Source organism: Ptychodera flava, chromosome 16 (assembly GCF_041260155.1).
Source record: "Ptychodera flava strain L36383 chromosome 16, AS_Pfla_20210202, whole genome shotgun sequence".
Lineage (NCBI taxonomy): Eukaryota > Metazoa > Hemichordata > Enteropneusta > Ptychoderidae > Ptychodera > Ptychodera flava.
This window is the reverse complement of record NC_091943.1, coordinates 5,068,865-5,089,202: the sequence shown is the minus strand read 5'-3', so window position 1 is coordinate 5,089,202 and position 20,338 is coordinate 5,068,865. Positions and strand designations below refer to the sequence as shown.

The following is a 20,338-nucleotide window of genomic DNA, read 5'->3' as shown; positions in this document are numbered from 1 at the left end:
TTACAAATGTTGGCAAATCCTCTGAACATAATGGCACTTTGCATTTTCTTTACTAATGGGTAGACCCCAAATGTTCAGAATCTTGGACGAAACCAATGTAATATATAACCTTTGCAAGTTGGCCCAATCTTGTGTTCTTTGTGGCCACCAAGTTCTGTGTGAATTTTCTGATATTTGTGTTGATAGCATAGTTCAAGGATAGTAGCTAAGTTATTTGCTTACAGTTAATGTAGCAGGTGGCCACAAGCAGCTCACTGTCATACATTTACGTCACCGCAGTACCGTATAAAACCGAATTCTGGCTTTGTAGTCGCTGCCATTGCAATCCATCATTGTTGTGAGTGCAATTTTTCCTGTTACTGAGAAGAGGAAGACTGCAGAACAAAAGTATTTTCAACAAAAACCTATCTACTGTAGACTGTTAACTGCCACTTTCAAATGAAATTATATTTTCAATCCTCTGTGCAGCTGCACAAGCTTATTGGCCCAGTCCTAGTCTGGCAGAGACTCTGTGATTCGCGTTCTTCCCTGTTGAACACGCGCGCGCCCTTCAGAGATGTGATGTGAATCCCAGGGTCAAGACGTTCTTGCAAGCGACCGGTTGGATTTCTGCCTGATCGGGTACTTTATAGACACAAACATCAAAAAAAAATGACAAGTACCATAGCCAAATAAAATTAAAAATTTACATACTGCGTATATAGGTCTACCAGCTACTAGTGTATATTCTCTCCGCCCAGTTAGGTGTTTCTTAAGATGTCACTACCCTTATGAATATTCATATACTTGCAAAAGCCAACAGTTGCTGTGTCTGGCAGTGCGTGCTCACAGCTGCACAGCGTAGCCTTCAAATGCAGGCCCATCGTGGGCATGCACAAAACAAGGCAAAGCGACTGTGGAGAGTCTAGCCCAGTCCTTGTGTGATACTATAAGCTGGAGGACAGAACTTGAACTCACAAGCTTATGCTGACCTTGAATATTTGCAAATGAATGATACCCGAGAGCTGAAACCCACTTTTCAGAGAAAAGACTCCCTGAACCAGGTGGTATAATTAATACTGTTTATTTGCTGTCAAAAATTAAACCGTACACAACAGACCAATTTGAATATTTCAAACCACACAATTCATGATATTACGCAGGTCTCGTCTGTGTCCTCAAAGCTTTCATGACATGATTTGCATTCATTTCCTCTGGCAATCTTTTATTTCAAGAGGCTTGTTTCCTTGCATGCAATTTGAAGAAAATCAACTTGGCTAATTGAGGACAAACTTTATCTTGAAGATATCACCACCAAATTTTGGTATACCAGTATTACCATTGTTTCTTGTTACAAAGTTTGGGTAAAATGTACTAATATGGGTTGAAATGGTCAATCCTTTTCTCCGGAAGAGTTCAGTTTGCAGTTCCCTATAAAGTTTCATTAAACACCTGTTGCATTTAATGGAACTGTCTTACCAAAGTTTCATTGCAGTTGATTGTTCATCTCTCAAATTCCCATCAAAAGTCTGAATTTTGTTGTTACTATGAATTTATGATGTTTCAGTAGAGGTCATGGGCATAAAGGGGGCCTTCAACAAAATTCCGAAATGTAGAAAGATTACTGATTTTACAAAAGCCAGTGTCACATCATGCTTACTTGATTTCAACTTCATGGCAATCTGAAACTTGTGCATCTGATTGCTGATTTCAACAGGAAACAACTGCAGTGGCCGGGATACAAAGGTTCCCTATCACTGTATATATTTCAGCTCTATCAGTGGTGTATGTAGTTCTCTGAGAAAGTGTTAACATCACTGCCAGAATTTGCTGATATTCAACTTAACAATTTTTTGTAAAACAAGCCACAATGTGTGGTGACAGGGTTTCTGTGTTTGTAGACCAAATCAAAGAATAATGCCAAAGAATATGTATTTTGGCAGTGGTGTCAACATTTCTCAAAGTGCCACAAATGGTTTGATTTTGTGTGTATCAATGCCAGGCCACTGCTGTCAAAAATGACAATGCCATGGCAGCTATACTGGAACCATTTATTTAAGTAAAACTGAATTGGCATTTTGTTCTACGGTCAGTTTTTGAAGTGCCATTGCTATGGAAAGTACCATTGCTATAAAATACAAGGTGGTCTTCGTGAAAACCTAGGTGGTACTATGAGATCAGCAACTTGATACAAAAGAATGTATAGAACCATAGTTCCTCATGGATCTACGATTGAGCGGATAACTTCATTTCAAAATATTGCAAACCAGACCAACATTCCACAAATAGTTCAGAACTGTCTACCATACAACTGTTGATGAAGATGTCACCATGAGATGATCTACCAATCAGATATCATTTCAAGAGAAGGTTTATAGATTCATAACTCAATTTGCATTGAATCTAAAGTATCATGGTATTTTTCACTGAAGTCTGTCTCATGGATACCAGTCCAGCCATACTAGTCTTTTCATGGTTGGGTTCAGAAACCAAATGCCACATGGCATATCGGGATATATTCCAGACTAATTGGGGAAGAGAATTTTACAAAACTGCTCTGATGGGTTTCTTCTTTTTGTACACGGCATAATACCACATTATTGCGGTTGCAGCACACAGACTGTACCTGAAAGAGATAGAGAATCTAAGTCAGAATTAACAGTTAACATGTGACCACTGTCCAGCATGTAATAATAAAAGTACTGGTCCTCACTTACACAATTCCCCATACAGTTAAAGCCAGCTGAGAATGAACGATGATCAAAATGTTATCACACTTTGGTAATTGCTTTGAGAACTTGTTCCGAATGGGTCTATTCATGAAATCTTTTTTATTGTAACAGAAAGTACTTTCCTGTTTATTGGTACATGGTCATTGTATTGCAAAACAAGAACTTTAAAAATTCCTGCCTTTAGAGAAATTTCTCTCTTGAAATGTGGCTGTTTTGCAACAGCACATGAATGAAAATAATCCAAGACTTCTTTTTGTGATTGTAATTCTCATTTCAACACCAATCAAAAGAAGTCAGTTGGATGATGGTGGCAGTAATACAGCTATTGTGGCCTGTGAAGAGAATGTTTTAGCCGACTAATCAAACCACTGATTGATTCAAAGACATACATACCATGTAATGATATATTGCCAGTGTTCATTTCTCAAGTTAATTCTTGTTTGTCCTCCAAATGGTCCTCCTGGAACTGTGCTTGCTGAAATTCAGGTGAAAAGCTCTGGTTACCCACCAGGAAATTATAGCATGGGCGGAAATTGGTGTTAAAAACCAACAGAGCCAAGGTTTGAATTTTTTAGTTGGCAAAATGATGGTTCCTGGACCAATATCAATAATCTGCTGATTTTGCAGTCATTTTTAGTCCCCACGGACACCGTCCGGGGGACTTATAGGTTTGGTCATGTCCGTGCGTGTGTGCGTCCGTGCGTGCGTGTGTGCGTCTCCGTCCGTTCACGCAGATATCTCAGAGATGCAAGAAGCGATTTCATTCAAACTTGGTACAAGGATTACTTCATATGTCATACAGATGCACGTCGATTTGTTTTGTGATACGATCCAATATGGCCGCCAGGCGGCCATTTTATTACGATTTTTTCATGTACAGAGCCATAACTCAGACATGTTTCAACCGATTTTATTCAAAGTTGGTACAAGGACATTGACCAATGTCATAGATATGCACGTCATTTTGTTTTGTGATACGATCCAATATGGCCGCCAGGCGGCCATTTTATTACGATTTTTTCATGTACAGAGCCATAACTCAGACATGTTTCAACCGATTTTATTCAAAGTTGGTACAAGGACATTGACCAATGTCATAGATATGCACATCAATTTGTTTTGTGATACAATCCAATATGGCCGCCAGGCGGCCATTTTATTACAATATTTTCATATACAGTGCCATAACTCAGACATGTTTTAACCGATTTTATTCAAAGTTGGTACAAGGACATTGACCAATGTCATAGATATGCATGTCAATTTGTTTTGTGATACAATCCAATATGGCTGCTGTGTGGCCATTTTATTACGATTTTTTCATATGCAGAGGCATAACTCAGGCATATCTCAACCGATTTTATTCAAAGTTGGTACAAGGACATTGACCTATGTCTTACATATGTACGTCAATTTGTTATGTGATACGATCCAATATGGCCGCTAGGCAGCCATTTTATTACGATATTTCATGTACAGAGCAATAACTCAGACATGTTTCAACGGATTTTATTCAAAGTTGGTACAAGGAGATTGACTAATGTCATACATATGCATGTCAATTTGTTATGTGATACGATCCAATATGGCTGCCTTGCGGCCATTTTATTACGATTTTTCCTGTCGAGGGCCATAATACTCTAAGGCATATCTTAACCGATTTTATTCAAAGTTGGTACAAGGACATTAACCTATGTCATACATATGTATGTCAATTGTTTCTTGATATGATCCAATATGGCTGCATGGCAGCCATTTTGTTACAATTTTTTCGTGTCCTTAGCCAAAACTTGGGCATGTCTCAATTAATGAAGAGGACTCTATCCTCTTAGGACATGTAATCAAAGTACCCATTGACAAGTGGGGACTGTGGTCATCAACGATTACTTTAAGAGATTTGCAGAAATCTAGTATTCACTAGTTTACTGGACTGAAAATAGGTGGCATGATGACAGTTCAATGACAAGCAATTGGTGGCTTCACAATTTTGACCAATTGATTTGATCAAGAATGCGACAGTACAACAAGCCATCTCAGTAGTACTATCTGTTGAAATTGCACTTCCTCCATCTTACACTGAGTGAGCTGTCTCATGCATAAACATGTGTCAACTGTCCAATTACCTAAACAAAAGTGTCTGTTCAAAATAAGTTTCAGTGATAACAGTTTTTAAAGTGGTGTTGTCCTTTTGTAATTCATAAAAAGGTAGTTTCAGAGTGCAACTTCAGAATGGAAGGTTTCTTGACTGTTTTTTGAATGTTGAATGTTCTCATTTTGAACGCACCACTCTGAAGCAAGCTGGAGAGTTACTCGGTACAAGACACATCCATACTCCTTAAAGATTACAAGTACCAGTGGCAGATGTTCAATCTTTGGAAGTTGAACTTGACCAACCCATCAAAGAGCAAACTCTTCTGATAAAGCCATCAGATTTTTATCGATTTGCAAGATCCAAACAAATAAGGTCAAGAATTGACCGTTGGTATAAAAATAACATGTCTACACAATGTTGCAAAAAAAGACAATGTCACTTAAAGCCCCTGTAGCTGTTACTCTCTAAATTTGTTGACCTGGAAAAGCCTTTCTATTTTCTCTGAATTCCTTTAAATTCTACAGATTCAAAGGATATAGTCGTCTACTACTGAAAAATTGGACAAGTAAATTTAATTTTCAACTGTTATTTTGATTTCTCGCCATTTTTAAAAACTGGTAATATTACAAAGAAAACAAAGCATATGATGTCCCAGTGGAAAACATTAAGTAAGCAATATGCATTATACTGACTACTCTGTTGTTTCTGTGAAGATTCCTATGTGTATATGCACTGCGTACTGTGTTTTGCTTTATTTGCATTAAGGCATCATTTTATGTTTGGGCAAACGTTTATTATTTATCTTGCCCAAAATTGCACATGCAGTCCCAGTGGACAGTTTATTATACTTGTATAAACATCCCTCAATGAGTATATTCCCACGAACTTGTTTTAGTTTGGAAGTAAAATCACAAAAATAATGCTAAAAGATACAGCTATCGGGCCTTTAAAGACCTCATGTGCTATTAAAAAGTGGACATTGTCAAGACTTCTCACCTAGATCAGCATCAACAAATATTGGTTCTGTACTGGCATATCTTGCCATGGCAGGGACATCCCGATATGACCATCTATTTCCTGCTATGTCATTTTCTGGTGCAAATGGTGCTCTCTGAAAGGAAATGAACAGAGAGAAGACATTTATCTTAAGTTGATGAATAGGAAAAGGTCTGTCAGTATGTCGGGGAAATTCAAGATGCTGATTAGTGCCCTCTAACATGTGTCTATGATAGTATGAGGTAGAAATATCACTTGTCTAAGATTTTGTAGACTAACAAAACGGAAAGTTGTAAATTCATGAAATCTTACTTGTTAATACAATGTAAGGATAAATTTTTACCTAAAAATGACATGCCTTGCTGATGCCAATGTAAAGTGGCTATTTGAAGACACTATATAGCCATCTCATCAGTGAGTTATAGCAAGTGACATCAATATTCATTAATATCTGTGGTATCATACTGAACTGGCATTCTCATATTTTCACAACAAACACGTCTACCAAATAAAAACTTGAAAACACTTATATACTGTATATGTGCAGAACAAAATTTGCAAATACCTTTTCCGTACTTCTTATGATTGCCACAATTTCAACTTCACCTTTGATCTGTGGAACAGAAACATTATTGTAAAAGGAAGGTATCAAGTGTTGTCCTTTGTATTTTAATAAAGCATAATTTAAACTGTAAATTTACATATTTTTAAGACACGGCACTTATAATGGATGTGATGAGGACATCTTGGCATTAAGTTTGTGATGACATAGCCAACTGAGCTTATAGGAGACTATATCATCAGCATTGCTATTTTGTTTCAGATTCTTTCTTCAGAAATTACAGAAGTGACTAGCTCACAATTCTGAATCCGATTTCACCACAGTAGCTCCACTCAAGGGAGCAGAGAGGCTGTAATTTTACAGAAGAAAAAGTTTGGCATGACTGACCTGTCCTTGTGGTCGTGTCTCTGGTTTGACTTTGTCTCTGGAAACCCATCCCCTATTCACCAAAATAGTGATTCTGCAGAGTGCCAAAGGAGAACAAAACAAACTATGTTTTATCCATCTATCGAGTTCTGATACATCCAGGGAGAAAGGTTATGGTGTAAACATGTAGCATTGGAATGCTTATTTTGCGCAGCAGGCCTACCAATCTGCTACAACCCATGAATAAATATATCTTTAAATTTACTTTAACTTACACAAATACCATTTACTCGATGTGCAATTCACCAATAATGATCCAGAGTCTGTATATAAGTTTCTGTTTTGAAATATAAAGATATCTTCAAACTCAAATTTGTCATGTTTCTGTAAAAGTCTAGGATGTGGAAAGGTATTCAACAAGATTCCATTAGGCTCAGAGAGGACAATTCTTTATGATCAATCATGTGACCTGGACAAGCGACCCACGGCATTGTTGTTACCAAGTGACGGGCAAAACAACATGTGGCACCAGATGCTGACAGATTGACAAGCCTTTTTTCACGCCGTAGTCTACTCAACTTTCTTGATTTTTCACCCTTGTGTACAACTTCCTTCGGTACCCTAAATAATATCTTTCCAACTTCCCATTCGATCGATTATTACAGCTATACACGTAACATGTATCAGGCATGATGACTGCTGTACATGACTCGTCATGGCATTATCGACTGCACTGTAGTATTGCATTCTGCACGCGGAACGCGCACGTTGCCCGTCAGCTGGAAATTCGAAATACGCGCGTGACGTCATTTGATAGGAAAGAACACTTTGGATATTGTTCAAGACAGTCATCAGCCTCATTGTATGATAACATGAATTTGAAATTTTTCTTTCAATTAGTGACGAGGATTTATACTTCATTATTTCAGAGTACTGTATCTTAAAGAATATTTCGATTCATAATTTTTTATTTTATATCATAAATTACCTGTCAAAAGACAACATAGATTTCAAAACAAGACAGCTTACAATAATTCTTCCTTTGCAATAAGAAAGAATTCTCACCCTAGATCTGTACAGCGAAATGGAGTAACAACCCAAGTGCCTGACGGACCAGCTGAAGAAATAAGGCCACCTCCAGCTCCTTCGTTGTTACCGTGCATATACAGTGACCGGCGCGCCACGTAAATTTCCTTGGAATGATCAAACTCTCCTCGAATTTTGACTCTTCTGTATTCTAGCTTCTTTAGTTCATCAGGACTGGGAAAAAAGTCAAAACATTATTGCATAAGAGAGAAATGTTGTCCCCATCTTACTTGTTCACTTCTGGTTCAATGTCCTTCAAGAAAAGCTGATTTCAATGAACCATTGACAGTGGATCAAAAGACTCCACTGTCTATGGATAAACAGATTTCTTGCAATAAATAAACAGATCTAGAAGAAATGCTGCTGATGCATAGTTTTGGTGGGCTGAGTACCTCCATCATAAAATCCATGAATAAATCTTTGACATTGTTTCCCATTCTGGTCATTCAGTGCCCTAATTAATGTAAATCAAGATGAATATTTTGTGATAAAACTCTTAGCTGCACAACAAACAAGGCACAGATGCATTATTACAAAAGTTCATTATTACAAAAACTGAAAATAGGCAAAAAGCAAATATGGATCCAGAAAAATAGCTATATGCTAATCGAGTCTGGTCCCATTCTCTTAAAATTTACATTACATATTCCACCATGTGGCGCTCAGTGAAGTGAATAGTATTAAACTTTTCAACTAGTTCCGTAACAACCACTGTTTTAATGATTTTATGAACTGATATCGTGATGTACTTATTTAACAGTATTGGGTAAATTATTCCATAACTTTGCACCATGTACGAAATTGCAAATTGACCAAAAGAGGTATGCATTTTAGGTAAAGATGAGATTCGCACCAAGTTTGAATCTAGTGTCATAACAATGATCTGCCATTTCATAATAATCTTGTATAGGAAAAGGAACATTATGATGCAACAAGTCAAAAATAAATATCCTAACAAGAAGTTTGTGAAGTTTATAAACGTCTAAAATTTCCAAGTTTTGAAATAAGGGTGAGGAAGGCTCTTGGAATCCAGAAAACGTTATCGCACATACACACATTTTTGAGAGATACAAATAGCATTCAAGTGTGATGAATATGTATTACCCAAGACTTCAAGACCGTACATTATATTAGGTAAAATGAAAGCATTGTATAATAAAACAAGTACATTTCTTGGAACATAATTTCTTAATTTGAATAAAATCCCTGCTTTTCTTCTTATGCATTTATTTATTTTGGCAATGTGTCTTTCCACTTAGATGTTTATCAATTATCACTCCGACAAAGGATGCCTCCGGGGCCTCGTTAATTACAATGTTTCTGACAGACAAAATCCCTGTGGTTGATAACAATTTGCGTTTACTGTGAAAAATTACATAACTTGTTTTAGAAGTATTTATTGTCAACTTATTAGCATCACACCAGCGTATAACATTCTTAAGATGGTGATCAACTGTAGATAGATCTACATTCCTTATGTCAGCTGGAAAAGTATGAAAAAGGTTTGAATCATCTGCAAATAGTCGAAAGTCAAAGTACTTAGAAGAATTCGGTAAATCATTAATATAGACTAAAAATAAAGTCGGTCCAAGTACAGATCCCTGAGGAACACCACAATTCACTGGTAGTTTTTCAGACATAAATTCGTTTGTACACACATATTGGGATCTATTGTTCAAATAATCTGTAAACCAGAGGAGTGGGTTTCCCCTCACACCATAATGCTGGAGTTTCGATAGAAGTACATTGTGATCAATAGTATCAAATGCCTTCGTAAAATCAATAAAAATACCAATGGTTGAATTTCCTTGATCAATTTGCTGTATTAAATTATTCACAAGATTGATGAGGATAATTTGGCAATTATCTAATACATGATACAGATGCAACTTGTTTAAGCTTTGTCTGATGATATGCAAGGCATATATAGTTTGTAACTTTAACTGTCCATAACTTCAAACCCGAACAAACAACTTTGGAAGAAAACACAGGCAATCAGACTTGTTACATGTCATAAATGCATCAAGTGTCTCAACATACAGCATGAAATCTTGTTAAAAAATAAAATGTTCATTCTTCAATTGCAACCACTTTGATGTGACCAAATTGATCTCGATCATTTTTCTAATGTTCATCCGACTTCTTGTTGTTGTATTGTCATTAAAATACTTACTCTGTTGGTAGCTCTATAGGTTCAGAAGTTGTTCTGATATTCAAATCACGTATCAGCCCCAATTTCCATTTTCTTCGTTGTACTTGCCATGTACCCAGACAGAACGTTGTAATTGGAATAATCAATAACGCATTGCCATAACCTGATTGGCTGCTCCCTTCTCTCGCAGTTTCTACTCTTGATGCTGATTCGCTGAAACTTCTTTTACTCCTCAGTGTCCTTATTTGGAGTTTGTTACCAAACTGCACAAACGATAAAGTGAGATATGTTACAGAAACTCTTGATTTCCCTGTTTTGCTACATGAGGGTGTTGTTAAGATGTGAATATTGAAGTTAATATCATGTAAAATATTACATAAGCCGGTAGAAAAGAGTAACATCACTTGTACCTCTCAATGTTGTATTTCATATGAATCACCAATGAACACTCTGATTGAGGTCGCATAGACCACAGGGAAATGTACACTATTAGGGTTCTTCTCCACATGATAGTCACATTTCATCTGAAAAAAAATTTTTTCACTTCTATATAACCTCAAATCTATTGGCCCATGCTATCCCTTCACTATCCTAGCTTATTATTAAAAAAAAAATAGCTCAAACGGATGATGGCCATACCCTTGGTGCTGAGGAATCACTGCACAAATCAAGTGTTCCATCACACACTCAGAAGGCTGCCTTGTATCCCTTTGCTCCTAATGTGATTTTTGATCAGTGCAGTAATATCTCCTCAGTACAATAGTGTTGATCTCGATTTCAGCTTTGTTACTAAATATAGCAGCACGTGGGTGACACTGGACAATGTTGTCAAAAATTTGGACAAATTTTGTTGTTGCATGCATGGCTCTTGTTGCAGCTTGTAGTCTGAGCCATAAATTTTTACAAATTAGTATGAATTTTAGTAGCTATTGTAATACTAGCAGGTTTTATTTTTGTCACTTTATGCGGAAAATGAGGACAAATATTTATTTATGCATATTAATGAGAGAGAAAAATGACGTCACTTGCAATTTGCGCTTTTCATCATCAGCAAAAGCTAATATTTTGGACCAGGACAGGCATTGAATTCACTTGTCTAGAAGATCTCAATATTTTTTGCTATGATACTTTTTGGGTTGTCACACCAAAATTATGGTAAGGTTTATTGTACTCTCTGTTCCTTTGAAATATACCACAGAGGTCTCGCTTCCACCTCCATGAATATATTACTATGGTGAAGCATAGATGCAACTTGAAAAAACTTCATTGGTGAAATGACTGGACGGGTGTCTACGATTAGTACAAATACATTTTGAGTTGAATATATCTTAATCATAATCATAATCATAATCTTTATTTCTCATACAGTGCATTACATATTTAAATATCTCTATGCACTTTACATGAAAAAGTGAAAAATAACAGCAATAAAAATATTCAATCAAAGTAACAACTTGTAAAATCACGAAATGGTAAAAAAAATATAAAATATAAAAGTAAAGCAGTGATATTGTTGTATCTCAATTTTCTAAATTTAATGATCAAGATGCTCGCAGTTCCCTGTGCATATACCAACACCACGGGCACTCGGAGTATTGAGAATATACCGGGTAGTTACGGTATATACTGCATACAGCTAGCTGAGCCATCGATATCATCCGAACCCCAAATACGATACGAGTTACACAACTTACCCCTGTACTCGCGTTCTTAAAACGGTTTAACCAGGCAAAGGCTTTCCAACGAAATGTCATGATACTAAGCGTTCGGTACCTTGTCCCCTTGTTGATGCTATGGTGTTATTACGTGATCTGTCGCACGGTCGGAATATTAAATTTGTAACCGGCGTGTGGCATGTATCGTCGTCGCATCCAATGTTTTCCTCGGTCTGTAACCTATGACATGGAAGTATTTACTGCATTGTGGGTAATTAAGTTGCTATCATGGCGCCTGGTCACCAACGTGAGTTAGAAAGCTTGCAAAAACAACTTCAAGAAGAGCTCGATAAACTGAAAAATGTGCAAAAAGGTAAGGTTTTAGATAGTCTGATACTACATGACGAAAATGATTGTATGAACGATAATTATGAGTTTGTCGTTGCTTCGAGTTCCGCGCTGCACTGCACGGACGCTGCTCATGAGATGACATGACATCGCGGTGCCGTGCCGATTTTATCCCTTGCCGATTTCGTCCCCCGCGCATGCGCAGACTATCCAACAGGGCTTCACTGGGATAAGATCGGCAGCTATAGCTGCCGATTTCGGTTCTGTTGCCGATTTCGACCCTCGACGCAAAATTGAAGTTCACGCTAAAATTTCTGCCGATTTCGGTTCTGCAGTTGCCGATTTTGACTCTCGACTCAAAATCCAAGTTCACGCTAAAATTTCTTCCGTATAATCTATCAGGTGGTCAATTTTATGTGTCTAAATAAGTTGAAAATGTAAATAAGTTTGGATCAATCGGTGTAATTTACTCCGGGAATTTACTTGGAACATAGAACTGCTATAGCTGCCGATTTCGGTTCTGCAGTTGCCGATTTCGACCCTCGACTCAAAATCCAAGTTCACGCTAAAATTCTTTTGTACAATCAATCCGGTTGTCAATTTCATGTGTCTAAATTAGTTAAAAATGTATTATAAGTTTGGGGAAGTGCATCAATCGATGTTATTTAGGCCTACTTGAAACATAGAACTGCTCTATAGCTGCCGATTTCGGTTCTGCAGTTGCCGATTTCGACACTCGACTGAAAATCCAAGTTCACGCTAAAATTCTTTCGTACAATCAATCCGGTGGTCAATTTTATGTGTCTAAATAAGTTGAAAATATATTATAAGTTTGGAAAAGTGCATCAATCGGTGTAATTTACTCCGGGAATTTACTATGAACATAGAACTGCTAAGCTTATAGCTGCCGATTTCGGTTCTGCAGTTGCCGATTTCGACCATCGACTCAAAATCCAAGTTCACGCCAAAAATTTCTTTCGTACAATCTATCCGGTGGTCAATTTATGTGTTTAAATTAGTTAAAAATGTATTATAAGTTTGGGGAAGTGCATCAATCGATGTAATTTACTTGGAACATAGAACTGCTAGGCTATAGCTGCCGATTTCGGTTCTGCAGTTGCCGATTTCAACCCTCGACTCAAAATCCAAGTTCACGCCAAAAATTTGGGGGGATGCGTACGCGATCTTGCCAGTTTGCGCCCCATTGTCGACCAATACTGTTTCATCTGCAGGAATTTCGGTACAAGTATACGATTTGACAGGCTATGATAAGAATGCTTCTCAACAAAAAGTCGAAAGGGCTGACATATGATAGAAGAAAGTGGCTTCAGATTCGGGGCTACATGTCTGGGGCCGTTTTATGAATAGAAACCATGTTGGATAGTCTGCGCATGTGCGGGGACGAAATCGGCAAGGGATAAAATCGGCACGGCAGCGGGAGCAAATATGTCAGTTTACCCATGGAGGTAGTAGAGACCGTACTATTCAGAGTTATCATTGGGTATCTCTGCTACCTCCATGGTGTTATCAGGCAGGTAGAAGGAAGAGCTTTCACGGTATCATTGTATCCCTTCAAAATAACGTACCCCTTTTAACTAATACGTTTATTTTACCACAGTCGCTTGGTGGGTATTCAGCTCTGGGACTATAGGGCCGTTCACAGTTTACGTCACTGTTCTCTCATTAATATACAAAAATAAATATTTGTCCGCATTTTTAGATTACGCTTTTGAAATTACGCACGCAAGAACGACGAAAATACATCTCAGTGGGCGACTGCTAGTGTAACAATGAATACTAAAAAACATATTCACGACTCAGTACAAGCTGCAAAAACAGCCACGCATGCAACATTGATAAAATTTGTCCGCATTTCAAACTGCGTGCCCGATGTCGCGCGCGTACAGCTATATTTAGTAACAAACCTGTAACCGTGAACAGGGCTATTTCCTATCCCATAGAGGAGTGTACAGAAGCGAGAAAACACCCAAGTCTGGAAACAGAATGGCTATTTAATAGATAGCCACGCATGTCACATTCGAGTCGATTTCACCGTGAAAATTAGCAAGTTCATCTATCATGTACACGTCGATCATTCCCTATCATTCTCAACATTCATACCTGGTACTTAATTTGCTTCAAAAACGCTCGTTTCGTGTGATTTTCGGCCGAATTCGACGGACACATCGTCAAAAACATAAGCGTGAGCAACATTCCGGTCACCTCTTGGGACCTCCACTTTACTGACGTTGGCGCCGCCTACCCATGAGGGGTGACTGGAATGTGCTCACGCTTATGTTTTGGCGATGGTGTCTCTCGAACTCAGCCAAAAATCACACGAAATGAGCATTTTGTGAGCAGATGAAGTATCAGGTATGAATTTCGTGTGATTTTCGGCCGAGTTCAGAAGACACCTCGCCAAAACATAAGGCTTGAACAACCTTCCTGTCACCCATCATGGGTACGCGGCGCTAACATCAGTAAAGTAGAGGTGCCTAACTCCACTGTGAGGTGACCGGAATGTTGCTCACGTTATGTTTTAGCAATGTGTCCGTCTGAATTCGGTCGAAAATCACTCGAAACGAGCGTTTGTGAAGCAAATTAAGTACAAGGTATGAATTTTTAGAATGATAGGGAATGATCAACGGTTACATGATAGATGAACTTGCTAATTTTCACAGTGAAATCGGACACGGAATGTGACATGGCGTGGTTTTTATAGCCATTCTGTTTCCAGACTTGAGGTGTTTCTCGCTTCTGTACACTCGTCTATGGGGCGAATAGTCCCAGAGCTGAATACCCACCAAGCGACTGTGTTTTAACCTTACGTAGCACACTATTTTACAGTATTCACAACAAGCGATCGTATGTTTTGCTGTATTCATTTTCAGATTATCAAAAGTCACTTGGAAACAGACAGAAGTTAGAATCCCAAAAAAATGAAAATAAAATGGTGGAAGAGGTATGTCAACATTTTTTAGATACAAACAAATATAGATAGATATAAATACAGATATGTTGTTGACCCAGTCTGAGTAATTAAATACTACCATGGATGTAACCTACACATGTCAGTGTTCTCCCCAGGATCAAGCAAAAGCGTAGCGGCTAATTTGCATAATCATTTGCATATCATTAATTTATATTTGCATATGGATATAAGCTTGCACATGCACCCAAGCATTCATGTACACTCACAACAAAATGCAATGGTAACACACAAGTATGCAATTTGAACATCATGGAAACTCTTTATTACACTTATAAATCATCACAGTATATAGTACAATTGCAACTAAAATAGAAGATTCAAACAGTAACAACAAGTTCAGATTGAAAGCAAGAAATGGTTCGTCTGATTGGAGTTTCATTAATACATATATTGCTAATAAAAATTGCCAACAAAGAGGAAAATTCATAAGTTTAAGCTTTACACAATTCAAATGTAATTGAGTTTTATATCATTTTTGAACGACAAACACCGCGAATAATGTTTCATCACGGGGATCAATTTCAACCAGCCGCCCCCCCCCCCCCCCCCCGCTATATCACTGCCACTGAACATCGTCGTTCGATTCTTGATTTTAAAAATACCACCAAGATGATCACAAGACATGAACTAAGTACGACTAGAATCACTCAAAAATCAGGTGTAAAATCTTTCAGAGAACGTGTCAGAGTGGAACCACACGCGACACCAGGATCAATGTCAACACGTAACACGTCGGCCAACATGGCCGCTGCCATATTGGAATTTATGCAGTGTGAACTTGATCGTGATCGTACTCGGACAAAAAAAAAGATCATCGTTGTAAAATCATAATCAACCTCACTAGTCAACTGCTTCTTTTGTTTCTTTTGCGGTCCATTTCGTTGATCAAAGCATGGGAATGTGATCAAAGGCCCCGCTAGTGCTACACCGCCTAACTCTGTGAATACTTGTCCTCGATGTATACCGACTAAAGGTCTTTGTTGGTCGTAATAGTCGTTGTAGAATGAAAACTTGTGAACAACCCAGCCGATTCTTCTATTGTTTTAACGTTCCTCTCAACACTTACGGACAACTTATCGGACGCATACCATACTTCACACCTTCCACTCTTTCACCAGGTTGAAAGTTGCAGTGAGCGCTAATGTGTAGACAATGCATGCAACAGCTGGTAGCTACGCAGAGCGCTAACGTGTGAACTAAAGGATGGCGGGAATATTTTAAAGCGTAGCGGGGAGAATCAAAGCGTAGCGGGGAGATGCGAAAGCGTAGCGGGACCGCTACGCTAAAATGGCCTGGGGAGAACACTGCATGTGAAATCAAGTAATTATGCTGTTGTATTTACTTTTGAAGTTTGTATATTAAAGCATGGTATTGATGTAAAAAATGTAGGTCCAGTACATTACTATTTCTATCAATTTTGGAAATTCTCAATTGATCTTACCAGAGGAATTCATTAGAGTGCATTGAGGAAACCCTTTCTGTCATGTGCTCTCTTATACTAGGGACTAAAGTTTTGATGTTGAAACCAAATATCAAGTATGACTTTGACACAGTTATTTCTTCCTTGAATGTAGGAATTAAATCGATTAGATGGTAGTGCCGATGTCTATAAAATGCTTGGGCCAGTGTTAATTAAACAAGATTTAGAAGAAGCTAAACAGAATGTAGCCAAAAGAATGGAATACATTACTGGTGAATTGTAAGTATAAGTAGAATATGAAATAGAGAATGATTGCTTGTAAATGGAATTAGACTTATATTTGAGGATTTAAGAATAAAGTGTTTGTGTATTGAAGCACACATGGTATGTTTCAAGCTTTGTCCAAAGTTGCACTAGGAGTTATTCCCATTGACCAATTTTATTTCACATACTGAGATGAGATGTCATCAATGTGCAAATACAGTAAGAAATTATTTATTCAAAAATAGTTAAAGTCATGAAATACATATCAACTTACATGATCTTGTAAATCCTTTTAAGGATGAGAGGAAGATGAGAATTTGTCGGTAGTTTTACATTTCAAAATCTTACACATATGACATTCTTGCTTCACAGGAAAAGGACTGATGACATCATCAAAGACTTAGAAACCAAACAAGATACACACAGAGAGACTTTAGGAAAAATACAGCAGAAATTTCAGCAAGCACAAGCCAAAAAGTAAACACTGTGTCTTTCAGAGCCAACTTAATTTAAGAAATTGTAGTTTAATAATTTCAGGAACAGAACTTGTTCAACACCTCTTAAAAAGAAAAGCGTCAGTAATTACATGTACAATTTTGAAGAAATCGATTTCTTACTTTGGAAATCCTTTTGAAGGATAAAGTCAACAGCATTTTTTTTTGTTAATATTATTTTTGATGAGAAATGATTTGCATAAAATGGGTTATATAACAATATCTGGAATCTACCAGTAAGGTTGTCATGTGACAGTAGGGACATGTCACCTGATTGTCCATTACGTGGTGTTTTATGGTCATTTCTTCAAATATAGAACCAAAAAAAAATGTGGTAATGACTTTGTCTCTCCAATTCTGGGAACTGAATGCATATTGTATTTCAGTCAAAATCTGGTTCACAAGTATGTTATGGATCATTATTTTAACAAGTAGTGCAACGTGTCTCATGTTGATAGTCATATACACTTCAAAACTTTTTCTGATAAACAAACCACAGCGTAACCAGGTACTTCCATGTGCTCATGGGCAATAATAAACATCATATGAATATTGACTGTTGTGATCTTTTGCTCCATCTATAAGGACTTTTTTCATTTTTGTTTTATCGATGTCATATCTATCACCTGTACTGGAGTTTTTTATTTATTTATGATAATCTGATCAAAAAGGTTTCATTGTCATACGTTTTGCAAAAAACTCTGTTTTTTCAACTGAAACTGTGATGGTCTTTCATTGTGTCTGTGGTACTCAGAAGAAATGTTTATCACTCTGACGTCAGAAGAGGGACAGAAATGCAAATACTGTGACACCTGTGATGATCAACATTTCAAACTTGAATCTCAATTAAAAACACCAGCTTTTCAGCCACAAGTGAAGCATTCATCATTGGTTGCTTTTATAAAGTCAAATGAGCTGGTTAAAGCTATCACATGTTCTGGTATGAGTTTGATCCATGTATTGAGCAAAAATATCATAACACAATAGAACCTGTGACATGTCAAATACACGTAATAATAATTGTGTGAGCCAATTTTGAAACCAGGCTTGATATCTCTGTTACTCAAATTCAACATGGTCTTGCAATATTCATAATTTCAATGTCCATAGTATTAAAATTAGGCAATTACCTGGATATAAATAATTCAATGAGTATGAAATTCATCTGAACATTATCTTAAATAAATGCATATTGTATTGAACTTAGTTTTATGCAGGTTATTTCTCTATACCCAGTGCAGCTTGATATGTAAAAATATTGTCTTATGACCATTTTGCAATGTATAAGCTGAAATAACATTTTGAATTGGTGTGTTGTTTCTGTTGTACATTTTCACATTCAAGGACAGCTATGTCCTTTATTTTTTTCCAACAGGCACTAACCTTTTTCCCACCCCTCTCCCTAACCATAATTCCAAGAGAAGAGTTAAATATGATCAGATGGTATATTTTCGGGGAGATAACTGTCCATGTATGATATGAGGGAATTTGAGTGGACTACATTAACTTGACATTAACTAACTGGACACATACCCAGACTAAGTATAAACCTTAGCCCAAGCTAGTGAGTTGGAAATGACCTGATGGTTAATGTTCAGGATGACTGCCCTTCGTATAAGCAATTCGAGTTGGCTAATGGTCTTGTGGGATAGTTAGCAAACACAATTACACACCAACACCGTGTCACTAACTGTAGCCTAGACTCTCTCACAGGGCTCACAAGCTTACATGGGAGCCTTTCATCTTGCGTCCTCAACAGCTGAGCTGAGCCTGTAAGAGAGTTTTACCTTAGCTCAAGCTGGTCAGTTTGAAACATCACGGAGGTAACCATCCTCACACCATTGCTATTCCTACATTTCATAGCTTACCCCTTCAATTGCTCCAGTGTTATTCAGTGAACAAGAGGTGCTTGTTGTATTTGCAGTACAGAAATGTGTCTGTCGTTATTATGTGACCTTGTTTGAGACAATTCACAAATCATTGTTACACACTGTTCGACTTTAACCATCATAGATATGAGTACATATACAACATGTAACAGCTAGATCATAGATAAAGTTGTAAAACATAATAAAATGCCATAAAAAATTCAAAACACACGTCCTTATCTTTACCCACAAAGCTTCTGTACAATTTGTAAAGTCGAGTTTCAGCCTTTGTATTTAGAAAATGTAGATTTTGTTTTTTATACTGTTTAAACTTATTTTCATCAAGATTATTGTTTTGTTTTTCAAGTAAACAACATTGCTGTCATTAACATGGAATTGAAATAAAGGTACAGAGATACACTAGATAGATTTGCTGGTATGTATTGTTATTCATTCATTCCCATCTCTTCAGAGTAACATTTCTTAAAGTATTGTGCTATGCAACTGACCTGAGGTCGTTTCAATAACCATGTGAAATTTGTCCGTAGATGAATGTCTCATTAGCTAGTGAATTTAAGTCAATTTCAATAATGTATTTTCATAATAATCACCTAGTCCACCAAGGTTACTGTAGTTGAACTTTTGGTAGTCAAAAATTAATTGAAAATTATCATAAAAATTTAATCAGTTAAAGGCATTGTCAAAATTAATCAGTTAAAAAGTGTTCTATGCAGAGCGGTCCCACAATAAAAGAAACCATGTATGTAGTGAGCTATCACCTTTTTGATTGTGAATTCAAGGTGATTTTGAAAACATTTGGAAATTTACTGGCCCAACCTTTAGCAGTATTTAAAAGTGATGTTATATTATGCAAAATGACACAAAGGATCAGGCATATTATCCAGTCACTGTTTGGAATGATCACACCATAGACAACAGCACAGACTCCCTTCAGAGGAAACTGTCCCATCATAGTCTCTCAGTGGTGACCTTGGTCCAATCCAATTATCTAAGAAATGTACTGTACTATGGCATGAAATACTGATATGTTTCTTAAGAGTTTAAAAGTGCTGTAAACGTTTCCACAGATTCAAATGAATGCCAAAGCAAGCTGTTCCCTCTTTGAATGGTTCACTTCTCAATTGTCACGATTTCATATCACAAGAAAGTATGGGAATGCTTTTCGCTATTTTTCAGTAGGAATTTCTCAATTTTTTTTTCCTTGTTTGGTCCAAATTTAATTATGACTATTCCTAAAATAAAAACGCATATTTTTTCACATCATCTATTTATACTGCATGCACACGTCTCTACTGCACATTATGTTGAATT

The 20,338-nt window shown here is 37.1% G+C and overlaps 2 protein-coding genes across 2 annotated transcripts; one reads left to right on the top strand and one right to left on the bottom strand.

Annotated features, from left to right (window-relative positions):
- Nucleotides 1-1,047: 1,047 nt before the first annotated feature.
- LOC139152600 (surfeit locus protein 1-like) lies at nucleotides 1,048-11,884 on the bottom strand. The gene is made up of 8 exons (XM_070725839.1): nucleotides 11,660-11,884; nucleotides 9,987-10,228; nucleotides 7,793-7,987; nucleotides 6,749-6,821; nucleotides 6,365-6,412; nucleotides 5,800-5,914; nucleotides 3,105-3,186; nucleotides 1,048-2,605 (listed from the first exon to the last, which is right to left on the bottom strand). Exons 1-8 carry the CDS (start codon nucleotides 11,717-11,719, stop codon nucleotides 2,524-2,526), a joined length of 897 nt encoding a protein of 298 aa, XP_070581940.1. The 5' UTR covers nucleotides 11,720-11,884; the 3' UTR covers nucleotides 1,048-2,523.
- Nucleotides 11,842-19,431, top strand: LOC139152601 (prefoldin subunit 6-like). Its single transcript, XM_070725840.1, has 4 exons — nucleotides 11,842-11,993; nucleotides 14,860-14,930; nucleotides 16,535-16,659; nucleotides 17,017-19,431. The coding sequence occupies exons 1-4, from the start codon at nucleotides 11,909-11,911 to the stop codon at nucleotides 17,123-17,125; spliced, it is 390 nt and encodes a 129-aa protein (XP_070581941.1). The 5' UTR covers nucleotides 11,842-11,908; the 3' UTR covers nucleotides 17,126-19,431.
- Nucleotides 19,432-20,338: the final 907 nt, after the last annotated feature.